We start from the raw sequence: 27,861 nt of genomic DNA, 5'->3' as shown, positions 1-27,861 counted from the left end.
AGAATCCACAGCGGGCACACTGCTCGGGCCCTGCACACCCTTCGGCCACGGTCTCCCACCGAGGACAGTGACCGAGTCCCCCATACAGCACAGACTGGTTACGTTCCCAGCCTTCCAGGACCTGTCTCCGGCCAGCAGCGGGCACTGGACGGACAGGTGGCGGATAGTTTGAAACCCCGGACGTGAGGGGCCCCGAGTCACAGCCTCAGAGGCACCGGAGTCCTGTCTTACCTTTTCCCCCTTAGGGCCAGAATCTCCTTTGAGGCCGGGGAGTCCTGGGGGACCCTGCGGGGAAGAGGTGGAGGGATCAGAGCTCTCCTCCCCAACCCCACCCTCCACCCCTGCCGGGGAGCCCCTCAGGATCATCACTCACCATGGGGCCAGGGGGGCCGTCGGGGCCTGGGGCGCCTGGGAGACCTTGCTCACCCTGAAACGCAACCGGCCCTCAGCATGAGCCCCACAGGGCCCGTCCTGTGCCCACGCCCCCGCCCGGCAGCCGCTGCCCCTCCCCGGCCCCCGTTCGCTCACCACAGGGCCAGGGATCCCTCGCAGGCCATCGGGGCCGGGCTTCCCAGGGGCCCCCTGGGGGCCGATGGGGCCAGTCTTCCCAGGAGGGCCTTCTAAGCCGGCTTCCCCCTGCAGGGACACAGATGCTTGAGGCCGTGGTCACCTTGGCCCACGACCACCGCCCAGAGGACCCCAGATGCCCTCAGATATCTGGGGCTGTCCCAAGTTCTTTACGGAAGCCACCCTGACCAACTCTCCACCCCCCTAATTTCCTCGGTCGTCTGGGCTTCCCAGTCTCCAACGATCTCGGCCACCACGGCCGTTCCAGCCGGCCCTGCCTTCATGGCGGGCTCAGCCACCACTGCCTGGGCAGGCCTGGGCCTGGAGGGCTCCTGTCCCTGCATCAGTTACCGACAGGGCAGCTCCAGGAGGCCCACTGGGCCATCAGAGTCACAGGGAGCGGCCCCTCGAGGGCCCTGGGCGCCCCGCCTTCTGCCCGGCCCCGCGGTGGGCACTGGGTCAAGCACCAGGCCGGGTACCCCAGCACCCCAGCTGCCCTCTCCTTAGGCTGGAGGGGCAGACGGCCTGCGGGCCTGTGGGCACCACAAGCTGTCTCCCTCCCGCTTTGCGGCGAGAGCCAGGCCTCCCTCTGAGCCGGCCCCAGCTCCCTGCTGCCTCTGTGGCTTTCCTGTGTCCCCACGTCTCCACTTCACGCCCGACTCGGCCGCCATGCAGGCGGTGGCTCTTCTGGGAAGCTCGACAGTCACGGCTGAGCAGAGAAGCACATTACCTTGGCTCCCTTCTCTCCCTGTCTGCCTTCGGGGCCTGCGGGGCCGGGGGGGCCCTGGAACAGAGCAAGGGAACAGCGTGTGAGGAGCTGCCTGAAGCAGCCGGAGCCATGAGGTCTGTGTCTGCAGGGAGACGAGCCGGGGGGCGGGGGTGGGGGTGGGGGGCTCCCGGGCCGCTGGCCAGCATGGATGAGGCCCCTGGAATGAGTCCCAGTGGTCTCAGTTCTGGAAAGGCCTCCGGGTCAATCTGGGGAGGCCTCTGGCAGCCCGCGGTGCTGGGGCCCCTTTCCCGCTCACACACCAGGCAGGCCAGTCTACCACAGCACCCCCCAGACGCTAAGTATTCAACATGCAGAGAAAGGCCCGTTTCGCCCGCTCTGACTTTTGAGAGAGGTCTGACGCAGGGGGCGAGGCCCTCTCCGGCTTCCTGGGTGTCGTTCCCCCCACGACGGGCACCACCGATGGCATCAGCACTTGGCCTCCCCCAAAGCACGGGGCGACCGACCTAGCAGGTCTGAGGTTTGATGACACGACGGGGCTGGAGAGCACGCCTCAACCGGAAGCAGGTGCCCGGCGAGGGCCGCCTAGCGGACGCGGGGCCAGGCGGAAGGGCGGAGGGGAGGGGCGGGCCTCACGCAGAAATCTCGCAGGCAGGGGCGACGTACAGGATTATTTATTTACCCTTTTGCCTGGAGGCCCAGACGGTCCCGGTTCACCAGTAGGGCCCGGGGATCCCTGGGGTCAGAGAAAGAACACAGAATTTGGGAATCAGGGTCGGTCAGACGGACGCCTGGCACGAAGTTCTCGGCGTGTGCGCCCCGTCCTCGGCCGGCCCCGAGGCTGCCTCCCTCTTCCTCTGGAGCTGCCACAAGTCCCAGGTGAAGTCATCCCGCACCGGGGCTCCAGCAGCAGCGGGACCGGGAACCCTGGCTCGCGGCCACGGTTCTGCCGCATTTTCAACCAGCACTCTCCCACCGCGTAGCAATGACTCTGGATGCCCAGCGACCGTCCACACCACCCCCTGCCCACATCCCCGGCGACAGGAGTGGACCCCGAGGCACGGGGAGGACAAGGGTGGCCCCGAGTCCCAGCCCCGGGAGCAGGGGAACTCGGGCATCTCCGGGGCTTTGTTTGCTGCTCGTCTCACACGGGCGACGCCAGCCCGTGCCCGAGGGTCGAAGTGCCCAGCAGCGACCTGCCTCGTTGGTGCAGGGTGGGGGTGAGGGAAATCGGTGAGGACTCTGGGGCCGTCCCCGAGGAAGGGGAGGCCCATTGGGGTCGGTTCCAAACCGGGCACACGTGGCTGGAAGCGATGTTTCAGAAACTCAGTGTCGGGGATGAGAGGCAAGTCTAGTGTAATTCCAGCCCAGGGGGCTGACCCGGGCAGAGCCCTTTGGGGGAGAGGCACCAATTAGGCAGAAATAAGGCCATCCTGACATTCACGGGTGGGCTTGGGGTGGGCAGGGGCTCCCCAGTGACAAGTGACAAATCAGCAGTACAGCTGTCCCCAGCTTCCACCAGAGCCCTGCAGGGAGCTCGCGGGGAAGAATGGCTCCTACGAGGGAACTGGGCTCGGCTTTTTCTCAGAAAGGAACAGAGCAAGTGGCAAATCCCAAGAGCGCTCGACACCCTCCACCAGGTAGCCGGGGTCCCCAGAGGTAACGAGTGGACTCACCGTTTGCCCAGCCTCACCGTCGTCCCCTTTGTCACCAGGGGGGCCATCTTGACCCTGAGGGGATAAAAGCAAGTTCCTCTTGTCTCCCGGGTCACAAGCCAATGCCCACCGTGTCCCCAGTCCCTTCCCGAGAACCCAACCCTCTCTGGGCGGCCAAGCGGGAACTCCTAAGCACCACAGCCTGGAGGCCACGTGGGAGAGCACCGTGTCCCAAGGAGGATTCACAGAAGACAACCAGGAAGGCAAAACCCGGATGGCAAAGGCAGGGCAAAGGCTGGCGGGGGTGGGAGCTCCGTGGCCTTGAACACCTACCGCGGGGCCAGGCTCTCCAGGGGGACCAGGATCTCCAGGAAAGCCGACAGGGCCCTGAAACAGACAGAGAGGCACGTCGGGGCCCCGAGCAACCGGGGGGCTGCCGCCGCATCCCCAGGACCCCCGCCTCACCCAGCCCCTGCAATGCCCTCTGTGTGACACCAGGAGTGCGCCCACGGCCCGGAAGCTCCCCGGAGACCACCTCATCCCAGCCACACCCCACGCGGGCAAGGAAGGCTCAGCGCTCCGCTTTCCGGGCACACGGAGGAGGGCAGGCGCCGTGCCCATGACTCCGCTCCCGGGGCTCCAGGCTGAGACCAGGCCCAGACCTTCAGGCTTCTAGAACATGCTACTAGAAGTCCCTTCTGAGACGAAGTGGGACAGGCCACGGGAAGGTGGCATCCGCGTAGACCGCTGCTCCTGCAGCCCATTTAGCAAGCTTCCCGGGCTGGGCACATGAGGCCCGGAAGCCCCCCGCCCCACCCCTCCTCTTCCTCACCTCCACATCTCCGGCCCAGCAGCTGGTGTGAAAGCCTCTACGCTCTACAAACGTTACCCCAAGACCCATCGTGGTCGGGAGCTTTAGTGCGCCAGCAGAGAATGAGAAAAGCCGGGGCCCGGAGGTCGCCAGGTTCGGGGCGCCCTGGTATCTCGGAGTTACTCACGGGGCTGCCTTTGGGACCGTCGTCCCCAGGAGGGCCTTTGGGTCCAGGGGGTCCAGCTGCACCAGAAGGGCCCGACTCGCCCTTCTCGCCCCTTTCTCCTTTGGGTCCCTGGAGGGAAAGGCCAGCGTCGGTGCCCTCGGAGCCGACCCCAGTTTCGCAGAGTGCCGTGCTGGCCTCAAGCGAACCCCCTTGTTTGCACGGGAAAGCGAGTGCCCTCGGGGTGGGGGAGGGGCGACACGCTGGGCCCAGTGGGTCCCCGAAGCTGCTCGTGCTCCCCAGCCCTTGGTGGCCCCCGGCGATGGCCTGGCCCCGCTGGCATTCCAAGGTGGGCCTGATGGGCCCACCGGCTTTCTGGGGCCCCTGGAGGGGACCTTTGGCTTCCAGGTGGGAGGGGCTGCGGGGGCCCAGGACACCCGCCCACTCCCCGGTGTGCAGGTGGAGGCGGAAGCGAGAGGCCAGGAGACCCCCAGCCACCAGCCGCCTTCTGTGCCCGAGAGCCTCTCACAGGCCGTCCTGGAAAGAACGCCCGTCTGACCTGCGAAGGTCAGAACATTCCAGTCTGGGCTGATGAGGGGACAACTGCCCCCATGTTTGTGGCAGCCCACGAGCAGGTCTGGATCACCGCAGACGGCGGAGGGACTTACGGCCTTCGCTCGCGGGTGTTCACCGCCAACGTCTTCGCGCACACACACACACACACACGCGCGCGCGCACACACGGGCAGACTCGCGCACACACACACGCCCTCTTGGTACGGTAACCCCACGGAGGTAAGCGTGAGGGGAAACACGACTCCCGTCGCATGGACGGGACAACTGGGGCAGACTGTGAGCTTCCCACCCAGCAGGGGCCCGTGGTCGGGGCCCCCCCAGCCCACTCACCGGAGGGCCCCCCTCTCCAGGCAGGCCAGGCTCTCCGGCTTCACCAGGCTCACCCTAAGGAGGAAACGCGACACGGTTACGGTGGCACCGAGAACAGGGGCCCCGGCTCCAAGCACTTAGCAGACCCTCACTGCCGTCGGGCAGGTGGGGGCCCGGGGCGAGCGAGCGGCCAGCGCACTGTGACGGCGTGTGGGGTTGGAGGGCAGACGCGTCACTGTCAGGGCGTGTGTTGGCCTTGGTACTCGCAGGCCGTGACGTTCACACAGAGGAGGGGACCAGAGCGGGCTGGGCGTCACAGACGGCGCTCGGGTGAGCTCTGGGGGACGACGAAGAGAAGGCAGTGGGAGGGACAGGGGACAGCGCAGGGGGGAAGGGCCGGGCCCAGGCAGCGAATACGCAGCACCACAGGCTCAGAGGGTGCAGCCGCCCTGGGCGGAGGTGGGCGCGCTGGGAGGGAGACGCCTCCGAGCGGAGGCAGCGCATCATTAGTTCGCGGGCTTTAGCAGGAGATGCTTCTCTGTTAAGGTTCGTATCGTAAAAAACGAGCAGTGACGGAGAACTTCTTTCAATTTAACGGGCTGATGTCGGAAAGTTCTGGAAATGGTGTCCAGGGACTGCAAATGGGCAGGAGCACGTTGGCCTCGTCCCTTTTATCCCGAGGAAGTAGGGCAAGGGCTTTAGCAGTGGAGCAAGGTCACGGGCACCGTGTGGAGTCCTGCCCGCGCACACGAGCGCACACACAGAGCCCGCCCTGCTCACGGAGGCATCCCCAGGGCCCACGCCCTGCAACTCATCCGATCGGATGAGGGGGACCCCAGGCTGTGAAGCAGGAACGGTAAACGTGGACACGCCCGCACTGCCAGGAACGGACAAGAGCCATCAGAGCCGGATCTGGGAGGGGGCTGGGCCCCCCTGCTGGTTGTAGCGCTTGGAAATTCTGCAAACGGCCGCCAGGAACAGGGGTCAGAGCCCCCAGCTCCACGGCACAGGTCTGCCAAGCGTCAAGGTGCGTCTGACGGGAACGACCCGGCAACGCCCCGCACGCCTGTGTCCGCAGCTGGACACACACACACACACGCACACACACACATCGGCCGCCAGAACAGCGAGGGGCGTGAGTCACCTTCTCTCCCACCGCACCGGGATTGCCTATGCCACCCGGAGGCCCTTGTGGCCCGTCAGCGCCTGGAGCTCCAGAGGGTCCTCGGGGGCCGGGGGGGCCCGGGGGTCCCTAGGGGAAGGAGAACCAGTGAGCAGAGACAAAATGCAAACTGTGGCCGAAACAGAAACGAGCCGCCACTCCCGGCCGGGCCGGCGCATCCTGGTCACGCTTACCATCTGACCCACGTCCCCAGTCTCGCCCTTCTCTCCGGGAGGTCCCGGCAGACCCTGGGGACAGGAACACGGCAGAAACTTAGCAGGTCGGTGTCGCGCTATCCCAATACCCACGAGGCCTTCACGGTCTCCCCACCACCGCGCCAAGCAAGCATCCAAGAGCCTCAGAATGTGCTTCTGAGCGTATATAGCCAAATGCGAGGCCACCCCCGTGATGCCAGGTCTCGGAATTAGCCGGAGGAAGTCGTGAGAGAGCACTTGGAGATTTACGGACCAAGGCGCTTGCCACACTGTCCCATTAAACAGTAAAACCTAATGAGCCAACAGCAGGGAAACGTCAGAATAAATTATGTCGCCACCATATGCTGGCAGTGACTAAAAATCACGTTTTCAAAATAAAAAGGGACGCGTCTAAAGAACACTTAGTAACCCGAACACAACGCGTAAAGCGAAACGCAAGGAGCTGCGCTCAAACTTTCCGTACGCTCCGCGTGATTCCGGTTTTGCAAAAGCTGAAGGAGACCGCGCGTGCGCGCGCGAATCCACGGAGGTAAGACGCGCCCGGGCGTTTAAAGCCGTCAGTCCTGAGCGGCACGTTTGCCAGGCACTCTTTTCATCTACAACGCTCACAGTGGGTCAGTCATTTCCACCATCTCTGCAACAAGTGCGGGAACCCACACCGCTGGTCAGGAGGAGCAAATACGGACACGTCTGCGGCCACGGGGATTTGCGCTGTTTCCGATTAATGAGGAAGCCCCGGGAGGCCCACAGAGCCTGGTCTTAGATTTCCCATTCTTAAAATGTCAGGAGAGGGGTGGGGGAGGGGAGAGGAGAGGGGAAGGAGGGCAGAGGAGATGAGAGGGGAGAGGGAATCAGGACGGGGAGAAGGGACAGGAAGGAAAGGGAAGGGGTAGGGGAGGGAGGGGAGGAGGAGTGGGGGAGGGGAGGGTGGGGGAGGAGGAAGGGAGAGGGGAGGGGAGAGGGGGAGGGGAGGGACTAGGGGAGGGGAGACAGGGTAGGGAAGGAAGGGGAGAGGGGAGGGGAAGGGGCGGGGAGGGCAGAGGGGGAGGGGAGGGAGGGGAGAGGGGAGACGAGAGGAGGGGGACGGGAGGGGCCGCCACCGCAAAGATGAGGGCCCTTCAGAAGGAGACCACCGCCCTTGCACAAACCCTGTGGTTAGTTACCTGCAGCCCCACTGGCCCGGGGGGCCCAGGAAATCCTCTTGGACCCTCGTCACCTTTCTGCCCAAAAAGGCCCTGCTGGCCGCGAGGGCCCGGCTCGCCGTCGGCTCCCTGCGGGGGGGGGGGGGATGATAGAGCCGGGGGTGAGGAGCCGCTGCCGGTACCCCGCCGGCTCGAGGGGCTCGGGATTAAGCATGGATACTCACGGAGGGGCCTGGCTGTCCGATGGGGCCCTGAGGACCGGTGGGCCCAGGCGGACCCTGGAGGGAAAGGACAGAGACACGGCTGCTTTCCCGGGGCCAGAACGGAGGCCGACGGGGAGGGCCGGTCGGGGCAGAGACCACGGTCCGAGGCCATCAGCTCGGCCCCCACGCGTGGCCGTCGGTGGAAGGATGCCGGCCCGGCGGCAGGGGCGTGTTGTTGCGGGCGGTGCTGGCGGCCGCCGTGCATCATCTGAGCTCCCACCACACGCCCAGCCGCGGGCCCCGGAGGCCCTGCGTTAAACACACGATGGGCGCCACGCCGCCCCCCACACGGGGCCAGGACCCGGCTCCAGAGCGTGAGGCTGGCGGTGCGCCCCAGGCACAGCCCACTGTCGGCCCAGGGAGCGAGGGAGGGAGGAAGGCAAGGGAAGCAGCACCGGGCGGTGGCCCCCACGGGCACACGGTCACTGACCACCTGGGGACACCAACCCCCCTGAAGAGGCCCAGCCACTCAGCAGAGTGGACAGGTGTCACCCGTACCAGGAAGGAGCTGGCCCCGAGTGACACTGTTTTTCAAGAAGACACTAGGGCCCCTGAGCAGACTGAGCAAAGGAAAAAGGGGCAAAACAAAGAGGCAGCGGTCAGGGTGCCCGTGGCCCTGAGCACCGAAGGGCGGCCGTGACCCAGGCCTGCAGAGCCAAAAGCCTCGAGGACGAAACGCTCCACTGGCCTTACTTCCCAAAACCCGTGAACGCCTCCCGCTTGTCTGTTCACAAGGGACTCACTCAGGGACATACGTACGTGCACGCACAGACACACACACACGCCCGTGTGCACACGCGTGCATGCACGCCACCCACACGTGGGTTCCAGCAGCCGTGTCCTGCTCCGGGCTGCTGATGCTGCCGCGTTGAGGACGACGTAAACGCCAGCAGGGAGCACAGGGTCCCCGTACCTGCTCGCCCTTGTCCCCCTTGCTCCCCTTCTGTCCAGGCTCCCCGATCTCTCCCTGCGGAAAGACCAGGAAGATCTGTTAGCCCCGAACCCTCTGCATGTTATCCGCTCCCCATGATTATTTTTTCCTAGAGATGAAGAATCATCTTCTCTCTGGGGGGGGGGGGGGGGCGGATAACTTTCCAAGGAAGAGACATTTCCACAGATTAACTGATTTCCCTTCTAATACAATACTGAACGGGACGCGGCCTCGATCTCACACGGTACAGGCTTTTAGCGGATTTTAAAACGTGGTGAGAATCACGGTGGAAATATTTGTTCGTCAAATCGGGAGGCATAGCGATGCAGGAACAGAGGCATCGGTTACTGGGCTCCAGAGGGATTATGAAAGTGCCCAGCGTCCCTGTCGTACAGAGCTGTCCCCCGCGCTGAGAGGCGGAGTCATCTGCGCACAGGTGACGAAGTCGGAAATGTCACCCGAGTTATCACAAATGGAAAGTCAGGCCAAAGAGCGAGATTCCACCGTCTTCATTAAACGAGGGGTGAAATATCAGCTCCGGAAGTAACAGCGGTAGAATCATCAAGCACACTCTTAATGAACGGGGGCCTTGATGATTCAAGCGACTACACTTAAAAATAGACACCGAGTAAAATCTCGTCGTGTCGGGCTCCGCACATTCAGCACCGACGTGATGCACCGGGAAGCGGGGAGGATCTCTCCTCGCTCAGGAGGCTGGCAGCAAACGTCCCCGAAACGGCAGAACCGCATGGGAGGAAAGCAGTTTCAAAGCCCCCCGAGCACTCCAGAGATCTCATTCGTCACCGCGCTATTTGGGAGCTTTTCCGAAACCCTGCACCGACGCCGAGCGAGCAGGGGCGGGGGCCGCTGTGCCACCCACACCGGCAGTCTGGGCTGCGGGTCGTCCGCGGGCAGGGGCACTTGCCCCAACTCTTCTTACCTTGTCTCCGTCTTCTCCGGGGGGGCCCACTGGGCCAGCTGGACCGGGGAGCCCCACGGGACCCTGGAGGCCATCTCGGCCAGCTGGGCCTTGGGGACCCTTCTCACCCTGAAGAGGAAAGGAGACCCCCGGTCAAACACGGCTCCGTCGTGGGACCATCCAGCCACCAGCTCATCAGCCCAGAGAGGAGAGGCCCCCGGGCGGGGAGTGGGCAGTTCCGGGCCTCGCCAGTCCTGACGGGTTTCAGCCAGCTTCGCCGAGGATCACTCTGAGCCCGGCCCCCCGCCACTCGCATCCCGCACACCGCTGCCTTTCCGAAGAAGGGCTCCTCTTTTACAAATGGGGAAACCGAGGCACAGTTTGCGAGCGGTACCGCCCAAATTCAAAGCCAACCAGCCAGATTCCTGAGGCTGTGTGCGGGATCACGGATTCTAGGGGCCAGGAGGGCCTGAGCCCCGGCCACCACCAATGTTCGTACCATTTTAATTCTCGGCCAACACCTCCCCCACCAAACGGGCGCGTACGCACACAGGCATCTCTCTTCTCTCGTGATTCTGATTCACTTGCCTCGTAACTGCCCCTAGAAATCTCAAGTGTCCTTACTAAGTCCTTGCTTTGCTTGGGTCACCGTATTACTCTGTGGGCACAGACCGAGGGGGTGTGTGCTGGGGAGGGGGACACGGGAGAGAAAAATGTGTGCTCGGTGTCCACATCCACGTGCAGCCAGCACCTACTCGGACCCCACTGCCCCATCTCGACCTCTCCGGCTTGCACAGCTCCCTCCCTGCCCCTCAATTTAGTTCCTGCCAATGTAGACTTCAACCCTAGGTGAGCCAGAAGCGGCCCAGGCCGACTGTGGCTTGCCTGGAGCCTTCCCGTGGGACATCACTGGTCAGGCGGACAGTGCTGGGGGACACCTGGCCTCCTCCTCTCCCTGGGGCTCTCCGGGGAGAATGACAAGCTTTGCACTCCTGGGAGGTTTCTGCTTAAGTATTTACTCTCTTCAGGCAACGAACTCAACCGTCCCTCAACCGTCTCCAACCCCAACTGTGCTCTACGCGCATTCAATGCACCACAGAAGGCGGGTTTCTGGCTCCGAGTTCGGCTGGGTCAGTGTCCGATGGCCTCAGTGGAAACGATGAGATGCCATCAGAGCCGACACCACACTGAACGGATGTTTGCCGGGGCGGGTGCTCCCTGCGTGGTATCGCGCTCGGCAGGGAAGGGAGCCGGGCCCTCGCCACCCATGAACCGCCAAGCGCGGAACGCACGAGGAAGGTCTTTCTAGCAGACATCCGTCAGTGCGGGCGTCCCAACTCTGTCGGGGATGGTCCGTGAGCACGTCTGCCCTTCCCTCCCGGAGCCCTGCTCATTCTGACACCTAAATTCCAAAGGGAAGTTTGAGCTGAAATTTGTCTCCGGGACCGACTGAATGCGGGGCAGGTGGGGGGTTTGCAAAATCACGGTGGACACCAAATACGGTCGGGGTGGGGGCACATCAGGGCAGCAAGGGGCATTTTGTGGTTACTCCGGGAAAGGTGCTTGGCGGAGGGCGGCCACTGGCTTCCCGGAAGGTCTACACATGAAGGGACCCGTTAATCTCCTTCCTGGCAACCAAGGCTGGGGCAGGAGGCCTCACGAAGCCTCCACGCTGGGCTGGGCCACACTCGGGGTCACTGACAGCCGGCTGTCGGGGGTCCAGGGAGAAGTTTCTCTTCTTGGCACTCGCCTCCCGGCCCCAGGCCAGGGGAGGGGGCTCCCATCCCGAACACCCATCCTTCTCCCACAAAGACCAGCCTGGCTCGGGTGACTGGGACCCGGCCACACATGGAGCCCAGAGCCCGGCCGAGACCAAGGCTGAGGCCACGCTGGGACACACACGGTCCCCAGCCCCTCCCTCTGTGTGCACGGGCTGGGGCACAGCCACGCAGGTGAGCTCCCCGGCACCCTCTGGCTCAGGTGACTCTGAAAGAAGCCAGCCGGCATTGGGAACCCAATCTCAGACCTCAGTCAGGACGCTGGGGACACACCCACTCTCCTGGGGGACAAGCACACCCTCCCCCCCACCTCCCCACCTCCCCACCTCCCGGCTCCCGCAAGCCCCTGGGGCACGCTCGTGGCAGGCTCGGGGCCCCTGCGCCCCCGAGGCGGTACTTACAGGAGCTCCTTTCTCCCCAGCCGGCCCTGGAGGTCCTTGGGGCCCGGGTCTCCCTGGGATTCCGATGGGCCCAGCAGCACCGGCCGGGCCTCTCTCTCCCGGGGATCCCTGGGGCGGGCAAGAAAATGGTTCATTTCCAAGGCTCCCAAGTGCACGGACACAATCTTCCAAAGTGCCACCAAGCCTTATCACTCCAGAGCCCTCAGTGGCTCCCAGGGCCCTTCACAGTGCACACTACTTAGACCAGCGTTCGAGGCTCTGGGTTTCTGGGCCCCTCCTGGCTCCTCCCTTCCCATAATTCCAAGCAGATGCCTGCCTCCTCCCCAGGGTCTGAGAACACATCCTCCTTAAGTGCTTGCCTGGGGTGCCCTCCTGGCCCGGGGCCCCCATCCTCTCCCCCCCACCCGGGGTCCGCCTGCCCACATCGGGCTCCCTTTCCATCCCGCTCCCCCATGTCGCACGTTCTATGCTCTATGGAGGATGTTCTGCCCCGCTGACCCCCCCCTCCCCCCAGAGCACCGCTGATGGGTGGGAACCGGCCTAATCCTAGGGTCAGCACAGGCAGGCCACCATTGCCCGGGCATCGCTCCGCACTGGCCTTTATCAGAAAGAAAGGTACCATTTTCATTTCTGCCTGGCTTCCCTGAAACGGTCTGTAACTCGGGTGGGGAGAGCTGGGGTTACCGTGTGGTCTGTGCTCAGACCCAGAAGTGGGGGGGGGGTCCTACAAACCCACATCTGTGCAGCAGAGCCGGGGCCCGTCCGAAGGGCAGGGGGAGATGCGGCCCCCGTTACACCTCCACGGAGTGCCAGCCGAGAACAGGGGTCTGTGGGTATGCCTCCCGAGGGTGGGCGTGGCCCCACGCGGCCCCCGATTCCCCCAGACCACAGAGGCAGCTCTGGGAACGCTGCGTCCTCAGACCTCTCCTAGCTGGACTCCCAACGTTGGAGGCACCATTCCGGCAACAGACGGCACCTGTGCTGGCTGACCTGTGCGTGGGCAGCCCCGGGGCAGGCGGGCAGCCTGACTCTCCAATCCACACTCAGAGACGGGAGATCTGTGCCCCTTCCCTTCCCTCCCCGCAGCCCCGGGCCCAGACCTACGCTCGGCTCGTCAGCACCTGCCTTGCTCCTCCAAAGGCAGGATGGAGACACGCGGCCCTCCCTCCACACCGCCGAGCTCTCTGCCTGTCCTCACACTGCGTGCCCCCCGCTCGTGGTCACCCCGGCTGCCAGCTCGGGGCCTGCTGCCCGCCTCCTCCACGTGGCCTGCTCAGGACCCACAGCGGGCCAAGGTTGGTGGGCACGCTCTCCTGGCCCTTGGGGCCGCCCTGTCTGCCTGCCCCCCAGGCTTGGAGGAAGAGGTCGGATAAAGTGTCTGTGCCGGCCGGCCGCACTCACCGCGGGGCCTGGCGGGCCAGGGGGGCCTTCGCTGCCTTTCAGTCCAAGTGCGCCCTGCAAAGCAACGAGAACACGTTCAGGACACCGCGGGGAGAGGGCCCCGGGCTGGGCGGCGTCCAGCTCCATCACCCCGCCCGGCCCCTCACTCACCACTGGACCGGGAAGCCCCCGATCCCCAGGGAAACCACGCAGTCCAGGAGGGCCGTCTTTCCCAGGGAGGCCGGCGGGACCTGGGTCACCCTGAAATCAGAGCCACAGATGAGCTTCTGAGCGATGCCCGGGACCAGGGTGGCCGGGGAGGTGGGGCGAGGCTTCCTCTCCCAGATCCACCAGACTCAAGCCAGAGTGGGGCAGCCCCAGGCACTGGCTCCAGAAGGAGCCTCTGAGTGGCGGCTTGATGTGCTCCGGGGCAGCTCAGTGCACAGGAGCGTGACCGGTGCTCGCGCCTGGTAGGCACTTTCCGTGGGCTGGCTCTGCGTGTGGTTTGGGGACAGACTCCACCCCTCTGGGCTCAGGGTGGGTTGAACAGGAGCCGAGGGCCCCCACGACTACCCTTTCCATACACTTGGGGCCCCTCGTAAAACTGCTCAGGTAAAGAAGCCTGTGGCCAGACCACTGGCCACATCACCCAAAACAGACCCATCACCCGAGACACTTGTTCCCAGCCTGAAACCACGTTTCCTGAAAAGATAAACCAGCTGAGCGTTTTCCCTGAAGCACATGAAAGCTTTGATAAATCTTCCAGAACTTTCTCCAGGGCCCGGCATGGGAGCAGAGGGCATCTCCGACCAGCACGCCCTTGACCTTTCCAAACTCGGACAGCTCTCTCGGTGAGGGGATATGTGCCCGCCCACATCTACGCGTGTCTACATACGTCACACAGTCACACACACGTGTACGCGTCCTTAAGCACACACACGTGGATCCCAGCACAGACACGTGTAATTCTTCCAACAACGCTTTACTGGCTCCCCTTCCTTATTCGCGGGTTTACTCTTGCGCCTGTGCTCGCGTGCACGGCTGGGTTTGCTGCGTCCCTCCCTGAAAAGCTGCGAGGGGAGAAGCTTGCCACTTTCAAGCCGATACCCAGGAATTACGACCACTAACCAGGGGCGCGCCCCGGCTGCGCGGGGAGGCTTCCTGGGGAACAAAGACGGGATGCAGGACCCACGCTAAGAGGCAGGCTAGAAACACGTCCACTTTCTGTTTTCGTTATTTATCCTTTAGCCTCTTGTGGTGGGAAACTTTTTAACGGGTCACTTTCTGCTGAATCAGTTTCAGACACGAAACGTCAGGGTGGGTTATGCGCGTCTGGGAGTCGGAGTGGCAGCCGGGGGAGGGGAGGTCAGCCGGGCACGGCCCCGGGGCCGAAGGCCAAGGACGGTTTGACCCCCGGCCCCCGCTGCCATCCCCCTCTGCGGCAACACAGCCCAGATCCTCCTTCAGACCAGGCAAAAGTGGTCGTCTGGGGAGCCAGCTGGCACGAACAGCGCTGGTCTGAGACCCCCCACTGGTTCATCAGAAAACAGCCGGACAGAACAGAGATCCCTCCGCGAAGTCCGGGCCGGCAAGGGAGGCCCGACGAACTCACCTTCGTCCCTTCTTTCCCGGCAAGGCCGGGGAGCCCCTGCTCACCGGGGGGGCCTGGGGGCCCGGGGTGGCCACGCTCGCCCATTGGGCCCGTTTCTCCCGTGGGACCCTGTGGGGAGAGTCCACGTCAGCCCCGAGAGTTTTCGAGACACGCCAGGGAGCAACCTTGCCTTCCCAAGCTAAGGACAGCCCTGGGCACGGAGGCAGAGGGCCCGCTGTGTGCCCTCCAAACCCCACAGTGCTCTGCGAGTGTCCTCCCTCTGGTAAAAGTCCAGGAGGAAACGGACGGGGCGGACGGGGTGGTTGCGTGCCGTGAGGGTGGCCCGGTGGCCACGCGAGAGGTGGGTGGCGTGCCCACGTCCCCTGCGGTCCGCGGCCGCAGCGGGTCAGTGTCTTATTTCCCGCTGCATCAGGTGGGAACTCGCTGCTCAGTTTTGCTGCTCCAAGCCATCGGTCCTGGCTGCAGGCCACCGTGCAGCGACCCACGGGCCGCGGCGCTGGCCGGAGCCAGGAGGCCCAGGCTGCTGGGGGCTCGGGGGCAGGGAAGAGCGGGCCTGAGCCAGGCCCGGCCCCGGCTGCCCGCGAGCCAGCTCCGTTCCGCCAGCTTGCCTCGCGCTGATTGTTCAACAGACCGTCCCCCGTTCTCCCCATCTGGCTCCCTGTGCGCAGCTCATCTCTGAATGCTAACAAGCCGCGGGACTCGGGATTCTCCGTCAGCAGCACCTACGCCTTCCGAACCCTGGGGCACCTCCCTCCCGTGTGGGCGCCGCACAGATGGCCAACGAAAGCGGGGGACGCGGCTGCTTACCTGAGGGCCCACGACGCCCGGGGGCCCTGGGGGGCCGGTCTTGCCTTGGAAACCCTGCAGAGAGAGAGTCACCACGCCGAGATGGCCGAGCGGTTCTCATCAGAAGGCTCGCGCCCCGACCCCCGACTCCGACCCCCGACAGTGAATGTTCCCCACCGCACTTGCGAGGGCCCGTCTCCCCTCTTTCGTCTGTGCGTATATTTCGCGAACACAGTGAGGCCGCAGAGGTTAGCTTCGCTCGCTGCTTTTCGGCCACCGGGTTTTTGTGCCGGGAAACAGATTTTAAGGCCACCGATCCTGACACCGTCACTAAGCGTTCACTTTCCCGGTGGACTCGGCGCCATTGTTCAGCCTCCGGAAGCTCGACTCGGGAGCTACCTCTGGGCTGTTTCTCATCAGCGACTTTGGGAGATGGTCCCACGTGTGTCGCTAACGCCTCTGCCGAGTGACAGGTGACCTCACCCGCTCCTCGGCATTTGTGGGAACCGGGATGGCGGGGGGGGGGGGGGGGTCTTCGCCGCTTTCGTAACCCGGCAACTCGAACACGCGGTTAGCCGGGTTCAGGGGGTTCCTCGCCTCTGCCCGCACACGGCTCGTGTGCCACAGCCCCGCCTTCAGTTTGGATGGTGGCTCTGCTACGCGTCCTCCCTTCGAGGAGGCGGCTGCGGCTGCGAAGCAGGGACGCTTCGTTTCCAGGCGCATCTACAGAGCCCTGCACATGCCAACAAGATGCCCTCTGCAGGTGCCCTGAGACGCTGGCAGGAACGTGCAGATGTGACGCCCGGGAAGCTGTTAGTGGGAGCTCTAGAATCTGGAGGGGGGCGTCTTAAGCCACAGGGAGACCTGGGGGGCGAGCGGGCTGGCCCGCGTGGCTGATGGGCAAGGGCGGTTCCCTGCCTCGCTGCCGGGACGGCCGCCGGGCCAGCACCGGAGACTTCACGCTTAGCCGCTGGACCGTGCAGGGCCCACGGCGGATTCAGCGTCTCTGCAAATTCTCAGGGGGCTCTTCTCTTGAGGCCCAAGGGAAGCTGCATGCAGTGCACGGGAATGGCCGTATTTAAGTTTATTTATCTTGCGAGAGAGACGGCGTGTGCGTGTGCACGTGCGTGCGTGCGAGCGGAGAAAGGGCAGAAAGCAAGGGCGAGACAGAGAGAATCCCAAGCAGACTCCGCGATGTCAGCAGAGCCCCACATGGGGCTCAGACTCGGGAACGGTGAGATCCTGACCTGAGCCGAGATCAAGAATCAGATGTTTAACCGACTGAAGCCCCCAGCCGTCCCGGAAATGGCCATTTTTCAAGCAGAACCTTTGTAGGCAGCGTTTACAGGGTCAGAAACAAGGGGTGGTGGACAGGTCAAGGGCACCCTCACTTGGGGGGCCGTGGCACAAGTGCCAAGTGCAGGCAGGAGCCTGAGTATAAGGCAGGAAAGGCCCCTCTGTTTGCCCCGGGGTCAGGACCATCCCTGGCCGGTCTCGAGCCCCTGGCTGGGCCATGAGCTTTGGGCTCACGTTTAGAAGTGATGCCCTTTGCTGCCTCCGTTTTCTAAAGAACAAAGTCAACACCCGAGGGAAGACCTTTCTGGAAGGTTTGTCTGGACGCCCCGTGTCGGAGACATCTGTCCTGCCTGGGTCTGGAGACCGGGTGCCCCCGCGTCCACGAGGGCAGCCAGGCACGGCAAGGGTAGCTGGAAAGCCCCTACGTTACTTTCCCAGCAAAGACGAGCAGCTTAATTACTCCACCAGCCTCTGTCTGGGGTGAGGCAGAGGCAGAAAGGCACACGCTTGGCAAAACCTTCTATCTTGTCTCCTCAGAACAGCATTAGAGAAAAACAGGCAAAGCTCAAACGAAATGTTTTAATTTTTCTCTATAAACAAAAGAAGGAGGTGATGTGCATTCATCAGCCAGCATGCGCCCCGCAGCAGAACGCCGGGGAGGTACAATTAAAAGCACTTTGTCACAATGAACCAGGGAGACAAAGGGATGCTTTTAGCGCAGGCACGGAGAAGATGTTAACGGCGGCATTCAAAGCTTCGTGGGACGCGGGGTTTGCCGTGAGACCCTTGCAGAGGCCTGTGACTACAAAGAAAACTGGCCGCAGAGACAGAGGGGCCCTCTCGGCAGCCTGTGCCGTCTTTCTGGTGACCAGGAGGTCCCCACCCGTCCGAGCCTGGAGCCTCAAGGTCACAGGTGCGCCCACGGCCTCCCGCGGACACGCCCGCCGTGGGCGCGGTGGGCTGGCCTGCAGGGCCAGGAAGGGACCTTATTTCTGAAAGACGCTTTTTCTTCCCACTGAAAACGCCGGGTGCTTTAACCTCCGGCCAACAGCGACGCAGCCCGCACCGGGCTTCTCCAAAGGGAGGGGCGAGGTGGGCAGTGCACCCGGGACGGCAGAATCGCTCACCGATCACGAGCCTGGCTGAAAGCCCAAGTTATACCCGGGCGGGCCACCTGCCTCGTTGAAGGGGCCCCGCGTAGCCCCTGCCATCAGCCCCGGGGCCGGGAGGGCCCGCACAGACAAGGCGCAAGGCCGTGTCCCTTCTCTTACTATATCCCAGCGCGAAACAGCAGAAGGGCACGGGGTCTTTCCGGCTCGCTTTCTGGCCCGAATGCGCACACTTCGAGCGTGGCCGCACTCACGATTCCTCACTGAGGAACAGGAGGCTGGTCGCACACGGCTCAGCGTGCGGATGGCATTTTGTCTGCCATGATGGTTCTAAACGTGACCCTGGACCAAAGTTGCCGGGACACCTCGGGCACCGGCACCGGCCTTCTGCGCTCACAGAGCCGCCCCAGGCGCCGCTGGCCTGCACGGGGCCGTCCGCAGGCAGGCAGGCTCACCCTGAGTCAGCGGAAGACGGCCGACACCTCAGGGGCCTTCCCGAGGCTGGCCACTTTCTCCCGAGCCCACGGGGCCGAGGAGGCGTGCCCACGGGCAGGGCTGTGGGAGAGGCCGGGCCAGCCTGCGTCCCCGTGTCCCCGTGTCCCCCACGCTGCCAATACTCACGGTCTCTCCTCTCTGTCCAGGGTGTCCCGGGAGCCCGTCCTTGCCCGGAGGGCCCTGAAGGAAGAGGCAAAGGGAAGAAGTTCCATTCAGTTCTGAGAGGCGCGCACCTTTGGGACTTCACACCAAACCAGGGGACGAACACAGCCACCTCGCTTCAGAGAAAGCTCCTGCAAGAGTCACGGTGACCAAGTGCCACGTGGGGACCCAGCACCTGTGCGTCACCTCCCGAACCCGCACAGCCTTCCCGAGCGCCACACTTCCCCTCCCAGGGGAGAAACTGAGGCAGGGAGAGGTGCAGCCGTGGGACGCACAGGCAGCAGCACGGGGACCCGGGTCCGCCTTGTCCTGGCCGCTGACCCCCAGCATGTCCATCTGGCGACAGTGCCCACGGTCAGGCATCTTTCCTTCTGGGGTGTAACAGAGTGCGCTCTGCCTGTGCTGACTTGGACTGTGCCCCAAAATACGGGGAGGGAAGTGCTAGCCGCCCCGCACCTGCGAAGGTGACCTCGTTTGGAAACGGGGGCTTTGCAGACGTCACCGACGTGAGGTCACACTGCACTGGGGTGTTCCCAAAGTCAGTGGCTGGTGTCCTCACAGCAAGATGGGGGCGTGACGACCCAGGGACACCCCCAGAGGAGGCGCCACGTTAGGATGCAGGCAGAGACTGAGCGAAGGGCGTACAAGCCGTGGACGGCTGGCAACCGCGGGAAGCCGGGAGCGGTGCGGGGCGGGGGGGGGCGGTCTCTCCCAGAGGCCCCCGGGAAAAACCGGCCCCGCCAACCCCCCGATCTTGGCCTCTTGGCCTCCAGACTGCAAGACAGCACATTTCTGCTGTCTCAAGTGGCCGAGTCGGTGGTAATTTGCAACGGTGGCCGGGGACACTCATACTGGACCCAAATAGAAGATCGCGTCTGCCCAAATGAGAGAGAGGTCCGCGCTTCCAAAAAGCGGCTCTCTCCAGTTTCCCCGCCGACGCCCCTCCCACCGGCCCAGCAAGAAAAACATGTTACTTACAGGAGGGCCCTTGGGTCCAGGGAAACCGGTGGGTCCTTGGGGTCCGTTGGGTCCCTGTGGATAGAGAACGGCCAGCTGAGCACAGATGTCCTTTCCCCAGTGCGCGGGGGCCCAGGAGACCCCACCATGGTCCTCCTGAGTCCTTGGTTCTCTGAGCACAGTCTCTTTGTGCTCCCCCGGACCCTTTCTCCATTTATTCCAGCCCCCCGCCCCCCCCCAACGCAACAAAGGAGGTCAGTCCGGGGAGCTGAGGGGGCCAGCTTGGGGCCGAGGGCCGAGGGAGGGGGCCGCCCGCTTCGACGGGCAAGAGACCTCACTCCCGGCGAAGGCTACCACTGATCCGCTTTGGGATCCTAGGAAAACCCTCTCCTTCAGTAGGACTGGAGACACGCCTCCCTCTCCCCAGCCCACCCCGGGAAGAAACGGGGAGGGACATTTAAGGCAGGCTGCCTCCCCAGAGATGTTGGCAGAGGCCCGCATGTTCACGGTGCTCACCCGTTCACCCGGAGGGCCAGCGGGGCCATCGCCTCCAGAGTTGCCCTAGGAAGGAAGGGACACAGAAAAAACAGCTTCACTACGATCATCTTTATTATCACTGCCTGTGACAGCACACTGGCCCGTGACGTCACGGGACGTCAGTCACACACGGCACACGGGCACAGGCGCGGGTCACCAGGACTTCCGGGAAAGGGCAGAGGGCGCCAGCCGCCGATCCACGCTCCCAAAGGCCACCTGTCTTGTCATCAGACCCTGAGCTGCTATCCACGGGGCTGTGACATTTCCCCGAGAAGAGCCCCCTGCAGGGGGACAAAGGCCACGCTCCCACCAGGAAGTGTGTTGAAAAGTCACATGGCGATAGGACCCAGGCATCTGCCCCGGGGCCCCCACAAGCGGTGAAAACAGCTGTGCCGTGGTATCACTCGCTCGTGCAGGGGAGCGTTAATCCCTGTACGGGAACGTGGGACGCACCGGCACTCAGCGCGGGAGAATGTTCTGTACCCTGCCGGTGGGCACATCCCACTAGCCGGGGGGCCAGCTCTGCACCCCAGCCAGCAGAAGGCCCACGTCCCTTGGTGGGAGCGCACTTTGGAATGGCGTCCCGGCCGAACAGGGAGGGCCTGCTTGGCTGTCACACGTTTCCACGCTGAGAAAACGGGAGGAGGGGACGTGAGGGACAGGCTCGGGCTCTCCCTCTGAGGCAGGAGGAAGAAACGGGCCCTCCCCACCAGAACCGGATGGTGGGGTACCCGGATGGCTCAGCACTTGTGCAAAGCCCGGGGGCCCGGTCCCCTAAGGCCGCGGAGGTCCCAGTGTGGGGTGGCCCCCTTCCCGCCACGGCTCCGTTGGGGCCGAGGCACGTGATGCAACTCAACCTGACCTGTCCGAGGGCTGCTGGCCTGGCTCCTTCTTAAATACCCTCAAGCAAACTTCCTTTTTTTTCTCCCAACAAAAAGGCCACGGATCACCCACAGGTGCTCCACGTGTGGGTGGCGTGGCTGATGCCCCAGAAGTCACTGAAAACCTACCTTGGGGCCAGGCTTCCCAGTGATGCCCCGGGGGCCCCGTTCGCCCCTCGGACCCTGCACGGGCGGGAGAGAGGAAAGGTGAGCTCGAATCCTCCCAGCCCTGGACACCTCCCTCCCCCTCCCACCGAGCACGCCCCCTGCAATGTGCTCCCGCTTCTGGAAGCCCAGAGGGTGGTTACCGTCGGGCCTCGCTGCCCCCGTGGTCCTGGCTTCCCAGGTGTGCCCTAGAACCAGAGAAAGAAGCGGCTGGTCAGTCACTTGCCGGAGACCCCTGCCACGGCCTGGGTGGTGGCCCTCTCCTGGGTTACGGGGAGAGAGCTCGGAAACAGAAGCCGGGAAGGTCTGCTCTCCTTATCTGTGCTTCTCCAGGAGATTTTTCAGGCCAACGGGACTTCACTGCACATTCGATACACAGAGCTTTGTGTTTCCGCACAGGCCTGTAGAAATCCAATTTTCTCCCTGCAGTCTGATGGATGTTTACCGCCCTATCTGGTTTCCTTTCCGCAAGCATCAACACCCCCCCCCTTCCCCTCCCGCCCACCCTCTCCCTCCCTTTCTCCATCTCTCTCAGCGGCGGGGGCGAGGGGGATCATTACCGCAACCCCTTTCATACATAATTTACTTTTGCTACAGTTCCGAATATTAGCCATTAAATTTTCAACAGGCTCCACAGACAAGCAAACGTGCAGCTCCACATATAAATCATACACCCAAAGTCATCGGCTTCTCTTCTCGTAGAACTTAGACTCCTTTTTCTTGGCGGTGTTGTTTTGCATTTTCCAAACCCCAGAAAACAGATGCGCCACATTGGTTTTTCTGGGAAGCAGAGCTTGGATAACGGGTAACCGCGGTTCACCCGCAGCGCGCGGAAGCAACGGGCGGACCGCCACCCCGGTGTCCCCACCGCCTCTCGATTCGTCTTCCAGAACTTTATTCCGATTTCGAGCGACGAAGCCCAAGACGGAGCTGAGCCGCGAAGGCCACCTGCCGCACCGTCTCTCCCCAGCTTTGACTTGTTCGCTGCTGGAATCAAAACTGCTCTGTGCCGTCTGCCGTCTTGGAGTGAATTTAATACAACGGTTTACGGTGATGAGGTGATTATGTCTCCTTCCAACAATGCACTCTGGTTTCCCTGCTTTAATTACCTGGCGATAGCCTTTGGCTCCAAGTAAATATTTGCATACGAACATTAATGCAACATCTGCTTTCTTCGCGCTGTTGGCTTTTACCAGCGTGGACGCCGGGCCAGCCCCGGCTACTTGTTGCCGTCCGTGGGTGCGTCCAGCCGCGAGTCTTCTCCACCAAGTCCCACACCCGTGAGCCCGGGCACAGAGGGCAGGACCGAGGCTCAGCCCCGGCCTCCCGGGTGAGCCTGGTGCCCAAGGGTTTCCCTGTTAACTGAACCAGAGAGGGACGGACGCTGCTCAACAGGAACCGCCCCGTCCACGGTCTGCTTGGTGACTCGCCTGTGAGTGCCTGTCCTCATGTCCTCACGGGGGACGCGCAGACAGTCCCAGAACGGCCCTGCTCCGGCCGAGAAGCCAAGCACAGGTGCATCTCTGGACTCCGGCCTCCCGGGCCCCTCAGCCACCAGCCCCGCAGAGCCGCCCTCCCGGTCCGCAGATGGCTCAGGAACGGCGGGAGCAGGCACCACGGAACCCCTGCCTGTGTCCCTCTCCTCCATAATTTCCAACTGGGACTCTCAGGGATGACATTTTCAATGTGGCTGGTGCCTTCAGTCACGTGGCAAGACGGACCATGCCCCATGGGGGTGGCTTTGAGGCCCCGGGGACACCAGCCTTTCACCCCCACCACCTGTTCACCGTCCCCTTGCCTCTTCCTCCCCCCACTCTGCCCCCTGCTCAGGCCTCAGTCCTTTGTCCCGGGCATCTGTGAGGCCCAGCCCACCTCCGCCCCTCCAGGCTGTCCCTGAGCCTTCCCTACCTCTGCAGTCAACCGCCCCCCCTTCCCCCGCACATCTGGTTTGTCCCTGAGCACGCACCGCCATCCGCCACACCATCTGCTTCACAGACTTGCTCCCTGTCCCCACCCTTGGAAGGCAAGTCCCACGAGGGCAGGGATCTGGGCTTCTGTGGCTCTGTCCCCAGGGCTCCAAGAGCACCTGACATGTGGGGACAGGGGAGGTGCTCAACTAATGCCATTTGGATGGAGGGAGGGATGGATGGGTGGATGGAGGGATGGAGAGGGAGGGAGGGACACAGTGACAGGATGGCAAGAATGACCCCATAACTTGGTCTGGAAGGGTCAGCGAGCCAGCCGGATTGCCAGGATCGGCAATCAAGGAAGAGGTGCAAACCACCAGGGCACGGGGAAGGTCACTGTCGCTGGGAAAAAATTTCTTCTTCCTTTCCTGGGGAAGGTTCCAGAATAAAGACATCTCTCTCAGGAGATATGTGGGGGGGACAGACGTGCATAATTCCGGGGTTCCTCTCCCGTGCAGGGATGTGGGTCCTCAGTGGCCCCCGGGGAGGGCGTGGGGAGCCCATGAGCCGAGCCGTGAATGGCCCCGGTCTCCTGCCAGGACGTGCTCGCGGAACTGCAGCCATCTGTGGTTCACTTGTGTGCAGGGCCATCTCGGACGCTTCCCAGGGACGCACTTGGCCTTTTCCTCTAGATCCCATGTCCTCCGCTTGCCTCTGTGCCCCCAACACCCGGGAGGGGCACAGGGAATATTTCTCCCACGATATGCGCGAACGTGCTTGCCGGTCCTACTCGGCCCTTGCCCGAGCCGTTGCCTTCTGTAAAAGTCGACATCGTTGTCCTCAGGGCCTGCCTCCGCCAAGGTGGCCTCCGAATACAGCAACCACCACAGGCAGCTTGGAAAAGCCCCGTAAATTCCCAGCATAGTTTCCTTGCGTCTGTGCTTCAGGTCCTGGGAACCAGGAGCCAAACCTCACAAGAAAAAGCTTCTGGACCCGTGCTCCCCCGTTCTGCAACCACATCTGTTTTCGGTGGCGTCCCTGGTGACCCCCAGCACCGACGCATGGGGATAACTGCCCGTGGGGCTTGCGGGGGGGGGGGGTACCCGGGCATCTCTCTGCCCTTCTGAGCTCAGGGGTGGGAAGTTGAGTAGCTCTACAGGGGCAGGGAGAGAGGAGCGGGGCTTGGGCCAGAGTGCTGGCCCTAGGGCGCCGGCCAGGCCTCCACGGCCCCACGCGACCCATCCCAACGGGGCCTTGATCCCTGGCCCCAGCGGGCTCCTCCACGGACAGGGGCTGTGGCCAAATCACACGACCAAATGCCGAACATCGCGACCCCTCTAGGAGAGTCTCACCGCGAGCTGGTGTCAAAGGTCACGAGGCCGCCACCAGCACAGAAGCCACTCCCTTATCACCCCCACGCTTCCCAGACCCTGGCCCACCCTTCACAGCGGCCTCTGTGAGTATTCCAGAGGGCAGCTTTCCCCAAAGGCGTCCGTCAGACTCTCTCTGGAGGTCAGATAGACAGGTAGGGAGGCGGATGGATACACGGACAGCGACAGACAAGGAAGAGCCAGACAGACACGCTCACAGAGGTATAGACACAGACAGGATGTACGTGCAGGTAAACAGGTAGATATGCATGGAGGTCAGGTCCAGCTCCAGATGACGACAGTGTCCCTGTGTTCACGCCGTCTCCTCGCACTGAGGGCAGTTCCCCGTTTTCTATCTGTCTCAGGCATCGGGCACGTACACGTCTGTTTACACGGGTTGGGTTGGCTTGAGGTCTCTCTCCGTTTTTCAGGAGAGCTCACCGTCTCTGCTCAGACGCGGTGAGGACAGATCGGGGCAGGTGTCTCTCTGGGAAGACGCAGCCCTCCTGTGCCAGGAGCAACAGCGTGGGCGCAGGGGAATGGGCCGGGCCTGTTCCAGTTCCCGCAAAAGCGGCAGTCCTTCCTCCGAGGTCTGGGGGTCCCCCCCCCCCCATCCCAAGGTATGCCCTGCACACGTCTCGCAACCCGGCCCCTCTGCCCCCACATGCCTGTGGACAACCAGCTCAGAACTGAACGACCAAGAGGACCCCCTCGATCCTGCGTCCCGGGCAGCAATGCTCAGAGAGCGTCCTGTAATTTCCCCGACAGAAGGCCTGGACCAGGGGGCAGTCAGGGCGGCGTGGGGGGCGTGGCTTCCTCAGCCCAGCCCTTCAGAACGCCACTGTCCATGGTGACAACGGAGTGAACCACAGCATCCGGCACCGGGCAGGTGCCCTGGGGCAACGGCAGCTTGGGAATGACGAGGGGGAAGAGCTTCCTGAATTGGGACCGGCAGGGTAGGCAACACACTCCTTTTTTCTCCTTCCCTTCCTTTAAAAATTCGCCCGGAGGAAAGGCCCTCAGGTTGAAAGACTCGGGTTTCGCTCACGGCCTGAGGAGCTGTCGGGGTCGCGGTGTTGGTCAGAAAGCATTCCCTCCCCTCCCGCCGCTGCCCTGCAGCCCACCACCACCCAGCCCCGTGTGCGGGGAGTCTCCAGCGCTTGGTGCTGAAGGCCACGGGCTTAAGGTCAGCCATCTGGAAAGGCGGTCTGGGCAGCAAAGTGGGTGAGAGCAAACAGGACGTGCCAGAAAATGCACCCGTTGAATACCAAGGCAGTAGAGCAAGCCACCCGACCGGAGGCCAGGCTGTCCTTACCCTGCCGCCCTTCTCTCCGTTCGCACCAGGAAAGCCAGGAAATCCGATAGAACCCTGAAAGAGAGGTGATTCATAAGGAAGCACGAGAGCTGGGCCAGAGAATCAGCTATGCTGCGTGTGCCAGCAGCAGCTTACGGTTCACGGCCTCAGACACGAGCTCCGCCGACCCACCCCCGACCCACCCCCTCACCCCCCACCCATCCATCCATCCACCTTCTACCCTTCCATCCATCCATCCATCCATCCGTCCGCCCACCCACCCACTCATTCACCCACCCAACCGTCCATCTACCCATCTAACCATCTACCCATACGTCCATCCCATCCAACTATCCACCTGCCCCTCCATCCACTCAGCCAACCATCCATCCGTTCTGTCCAACCGTATACCCACCACCCCGCCCCCAGCCAGCCATCCACCCGTCTAACTATCCACCCATTCAAACACCATCCATCCATCCATCCATCCAACCACCTGTCCATTCAACCATCCATCCACCCATCATCCATCCACTCACCCATCCATCCATCCATCCAACTATCCACCTATACCAACGTCAACCACCCACCCACCAACCCGCCATTCACCATCCATCCATCACCCACTCACTCAAGAAATATTTCCTAGGCATCTCATAGAGTCCACATCTAAAAACCAAAGCCGAGTCTTAACCACACTTCCCCCTTCTCCCCCTCTGAACACCCATGTCTTCGAATGCTGGGATCTGCGAAGAACAGGGCACACAGATTCCTGAGAATGAACTGGAAGGGATGTGTGGATCTTACACTCGTGACATTTTGTTTGCTGCGTCTTGTTGTCATGTTTTGTTATCTTCCCAGAACACCTCTAAATAAAGCATGGCAGCTTGTAGAGTGAGAAATTAATGCAAATCTATGCACTGACTCTAACAACTAACAGCTTTTTAATTCTAGAAACCTACAAGGGGCACGTAGAGAAAAGAGACACTTGGGGACTTTGATGTGGGTAATACCCAGACAACTACGACGTGAACTTCCCTGCGACACTCGGGCACTTCCCGTGCCTGTGGGAGGTGGCTACTGTCTTCAGCGGGCCTCGACTCTCCTGTGGCTAAAAATCCTGACCTGAATGTGCGCTCAGACCATGAAAAGTTCGCGAATTTCCAAACCTTGCACCCCTATGTCCACCTGCCAATCCAGGCAGGAGACTGCCCCGGACACCCGGGTGCAGGTCCCACAGAGCTCAGTGTGGGTGCTGGGACACAGTGGCATGTCCAGACACTCCTGAGGACCTTGAAAACTGCCAGGCGGGGCGCCTGAGTGGCTCAGTCCCTTAAGCGTCTGACTTGGTTTGTGCTCAGGTCACAATCTCACAGTTTCACGGGGTCAAGCCCTGCGTCAGGCTCTGCACTGGCAGCATGGGGCCTGCTTGGGATTCTCTCTCTCCCTCTCTCTGTCCTTTCCCTGCTGGCACTGTCTCTGTCTCTCTCTAAATTAATTAATTAATTTAAAAAAAAACTGCCAGGCAGCTCAAAGTTTTATTCCCTTGCCTTCCGAGGACACTGCCTGAACTTGGCCCACACACCCCCAGACTTCCCTCCTCTCCTCCCCTCAGAGGACATATACTTCGGGACAAAAGGCCTGTCCGTCAGCCCCTCTTGCTCCAAGACGCGGGGGGCACGGCCACATCACAGCCGCACTCAGCACACTCCTGGGGGACCCTGAACAAATTCCCGTTTCACTGCAAACTGCCTCCCCCGCACACGGGGCGTGGGCCTACCCGCCCCAAGTGGATATTAGCATTCCACGGGAAGGACTGCTGATTCCTCAGCCAGAATGGAAATATCCAGGGGGACAGGCAGCCCACGGGGCCCTTCCCGGGAACGAGCCTGAGCCTGGGAGCCTGGAAAGGCGTTGAAGCCGGGGAGGCAGAACGACGCAAGCAAAGCCGGGAGAGACAGGAACTCTCCTCCACCGCTAATTACGCCTCCGGTGCAGACAGCCGGTTATTTCTTAAGGAAGAACCGTGAATAATAAAAGGTGAGATGTGGGGGAAAAAATAACGTGTTAAATGATTTCCAAGGCCTGGAGGAGATGTTTCACTTAAAGCAGAACATGACTTCATGGGAGGAAGGTTTCATCTCCCTTTATGCTGTTATGAGCAAATAACCTTCAAATCTCCAGTGCGGAGCAGAGGTGAGAGAGGCTTCACGAGTCCTCGGTGCAGAGAAGGCAGCGGGCAGAGGTGCAGGGGACGCCTCGCCTCTCACGGTGCTCGGCTCAGGCTGGCTC

The 27,861-nt window shown here is 62.7% G+C and overlaps 1 protein-coding gene across 2 annotated transcripts in view; it reads right to left on the bottom strand.

Moving 5' to 3' along the window:
- Window positions 1–27,861, bottom strand: part of COL5A1 (collagen type V alpha 1 chain) — a 150,348-nt gene that overhangs the window by 18,639 nt on the left and 103,848 nt on the right. For both annotated transcript variants that reach the window (XM_086684456.1, XM_086684457.1), the window contains exons 32-57: window positions 25,591–25,644; window positions 21,142–21,186; window positions 20,963–21,016; window positions 19,932–19,976; window positions 19,437–19,490; window positions 18,423–18,476; window positions 15,418–15,471; window positions 14,611–14,718; window positions 13,170–13,259; window positions 13,020–13,073; window positions 11,619–11,726; window positions 9,461–9,568; window positions 8,503–8,556; window positions 7,551–7,604; window positions 7,348–7,455; window positions 6,164–6,217; window positions 5,952–6,059; window positions 4,829–4,882; window positions 3,948–4,055; window positions 3,283–3,336; window positions 2,971–3,024; window positions 1,977–2,030; window positions 1,298–1,351; window positions 529–636; window positions 374–427; window positions 232–285 (exon numbers count right to left, since the gene is read on the bottom strand). In XM_086684456.1, coding sequence (XP_086540582.1) covers window positions 232–285; window positions 374–427; window positions 529–636; window positions 1,298–1,351; window positions 1,977–2,030; window positions 2,971–3,024; window positions 3,283–3,336; window positions 3,948–4,055; window positions 4,829–4,882; window positions 5,952–6,059; window positions 6,164–6,217; window positions 7,348–7,455; window positions 7,551–7,604; window positions 8,503–8,556; window positions 9,461–9,568; window positions 11,619–11,726; window positions 13,020–13,073; window positions 13,170–13,259; window positions 14,611–14,718; window positions 15,418–15,471; window positions 18,423–18,476; window positions 19,437–19,490; window positions 19,932–19,976; window positions 20,963–21,016; window positions 21,142–21,186; window positions 25,591–25,644 — 1,800 coding nt within the window. The remainder of the gene's footprint in view (window positions 1–231; window positions 286–373; window positions 428–528; window positions 637–1,297; window positions 1,352–1,976; window positions 2,031–2,970; window positions 3,025–3,282; window positions 3,337–3,947; window positions 4,056–4,828; window positions 4,883–5,951; window positions 6,060–6,163; window positions 6,218–7,347; window positions 7,456–7,550; window positions 7,605–8,502; window positions 8,557–9,460; window positions 9,569–11,618; window positions 11,727–13,019; window positions 13,074–13,169; window positions 13,260–14,610; window positions 14,719–15,417; window positions 15,472–18,422; window positions 18,477–19,436; window positions 19,491–19,931; window positions 19,977–20,962; window positions 21,017–21,141; window positions 21,187–25,590; window positions 25,645–27,861) is intronic.

This window comes from Puma concolor, chromosome D4, assembly GCF_028749965.1.
Source record: "Puma concolor isolate L17-30 chromosome D4, mPumCon1.1.hap2, whole genome shotgun sequence".
Classification (NCBI taxonomy): Eukaryota; Metazoa; Chordata; class Mammalia; order Carnivora; family Felidae; genus Puma; species Puma concolor.
This window is presented reverse-complemented; position numbering and strand designations above follow the sequence as displayed.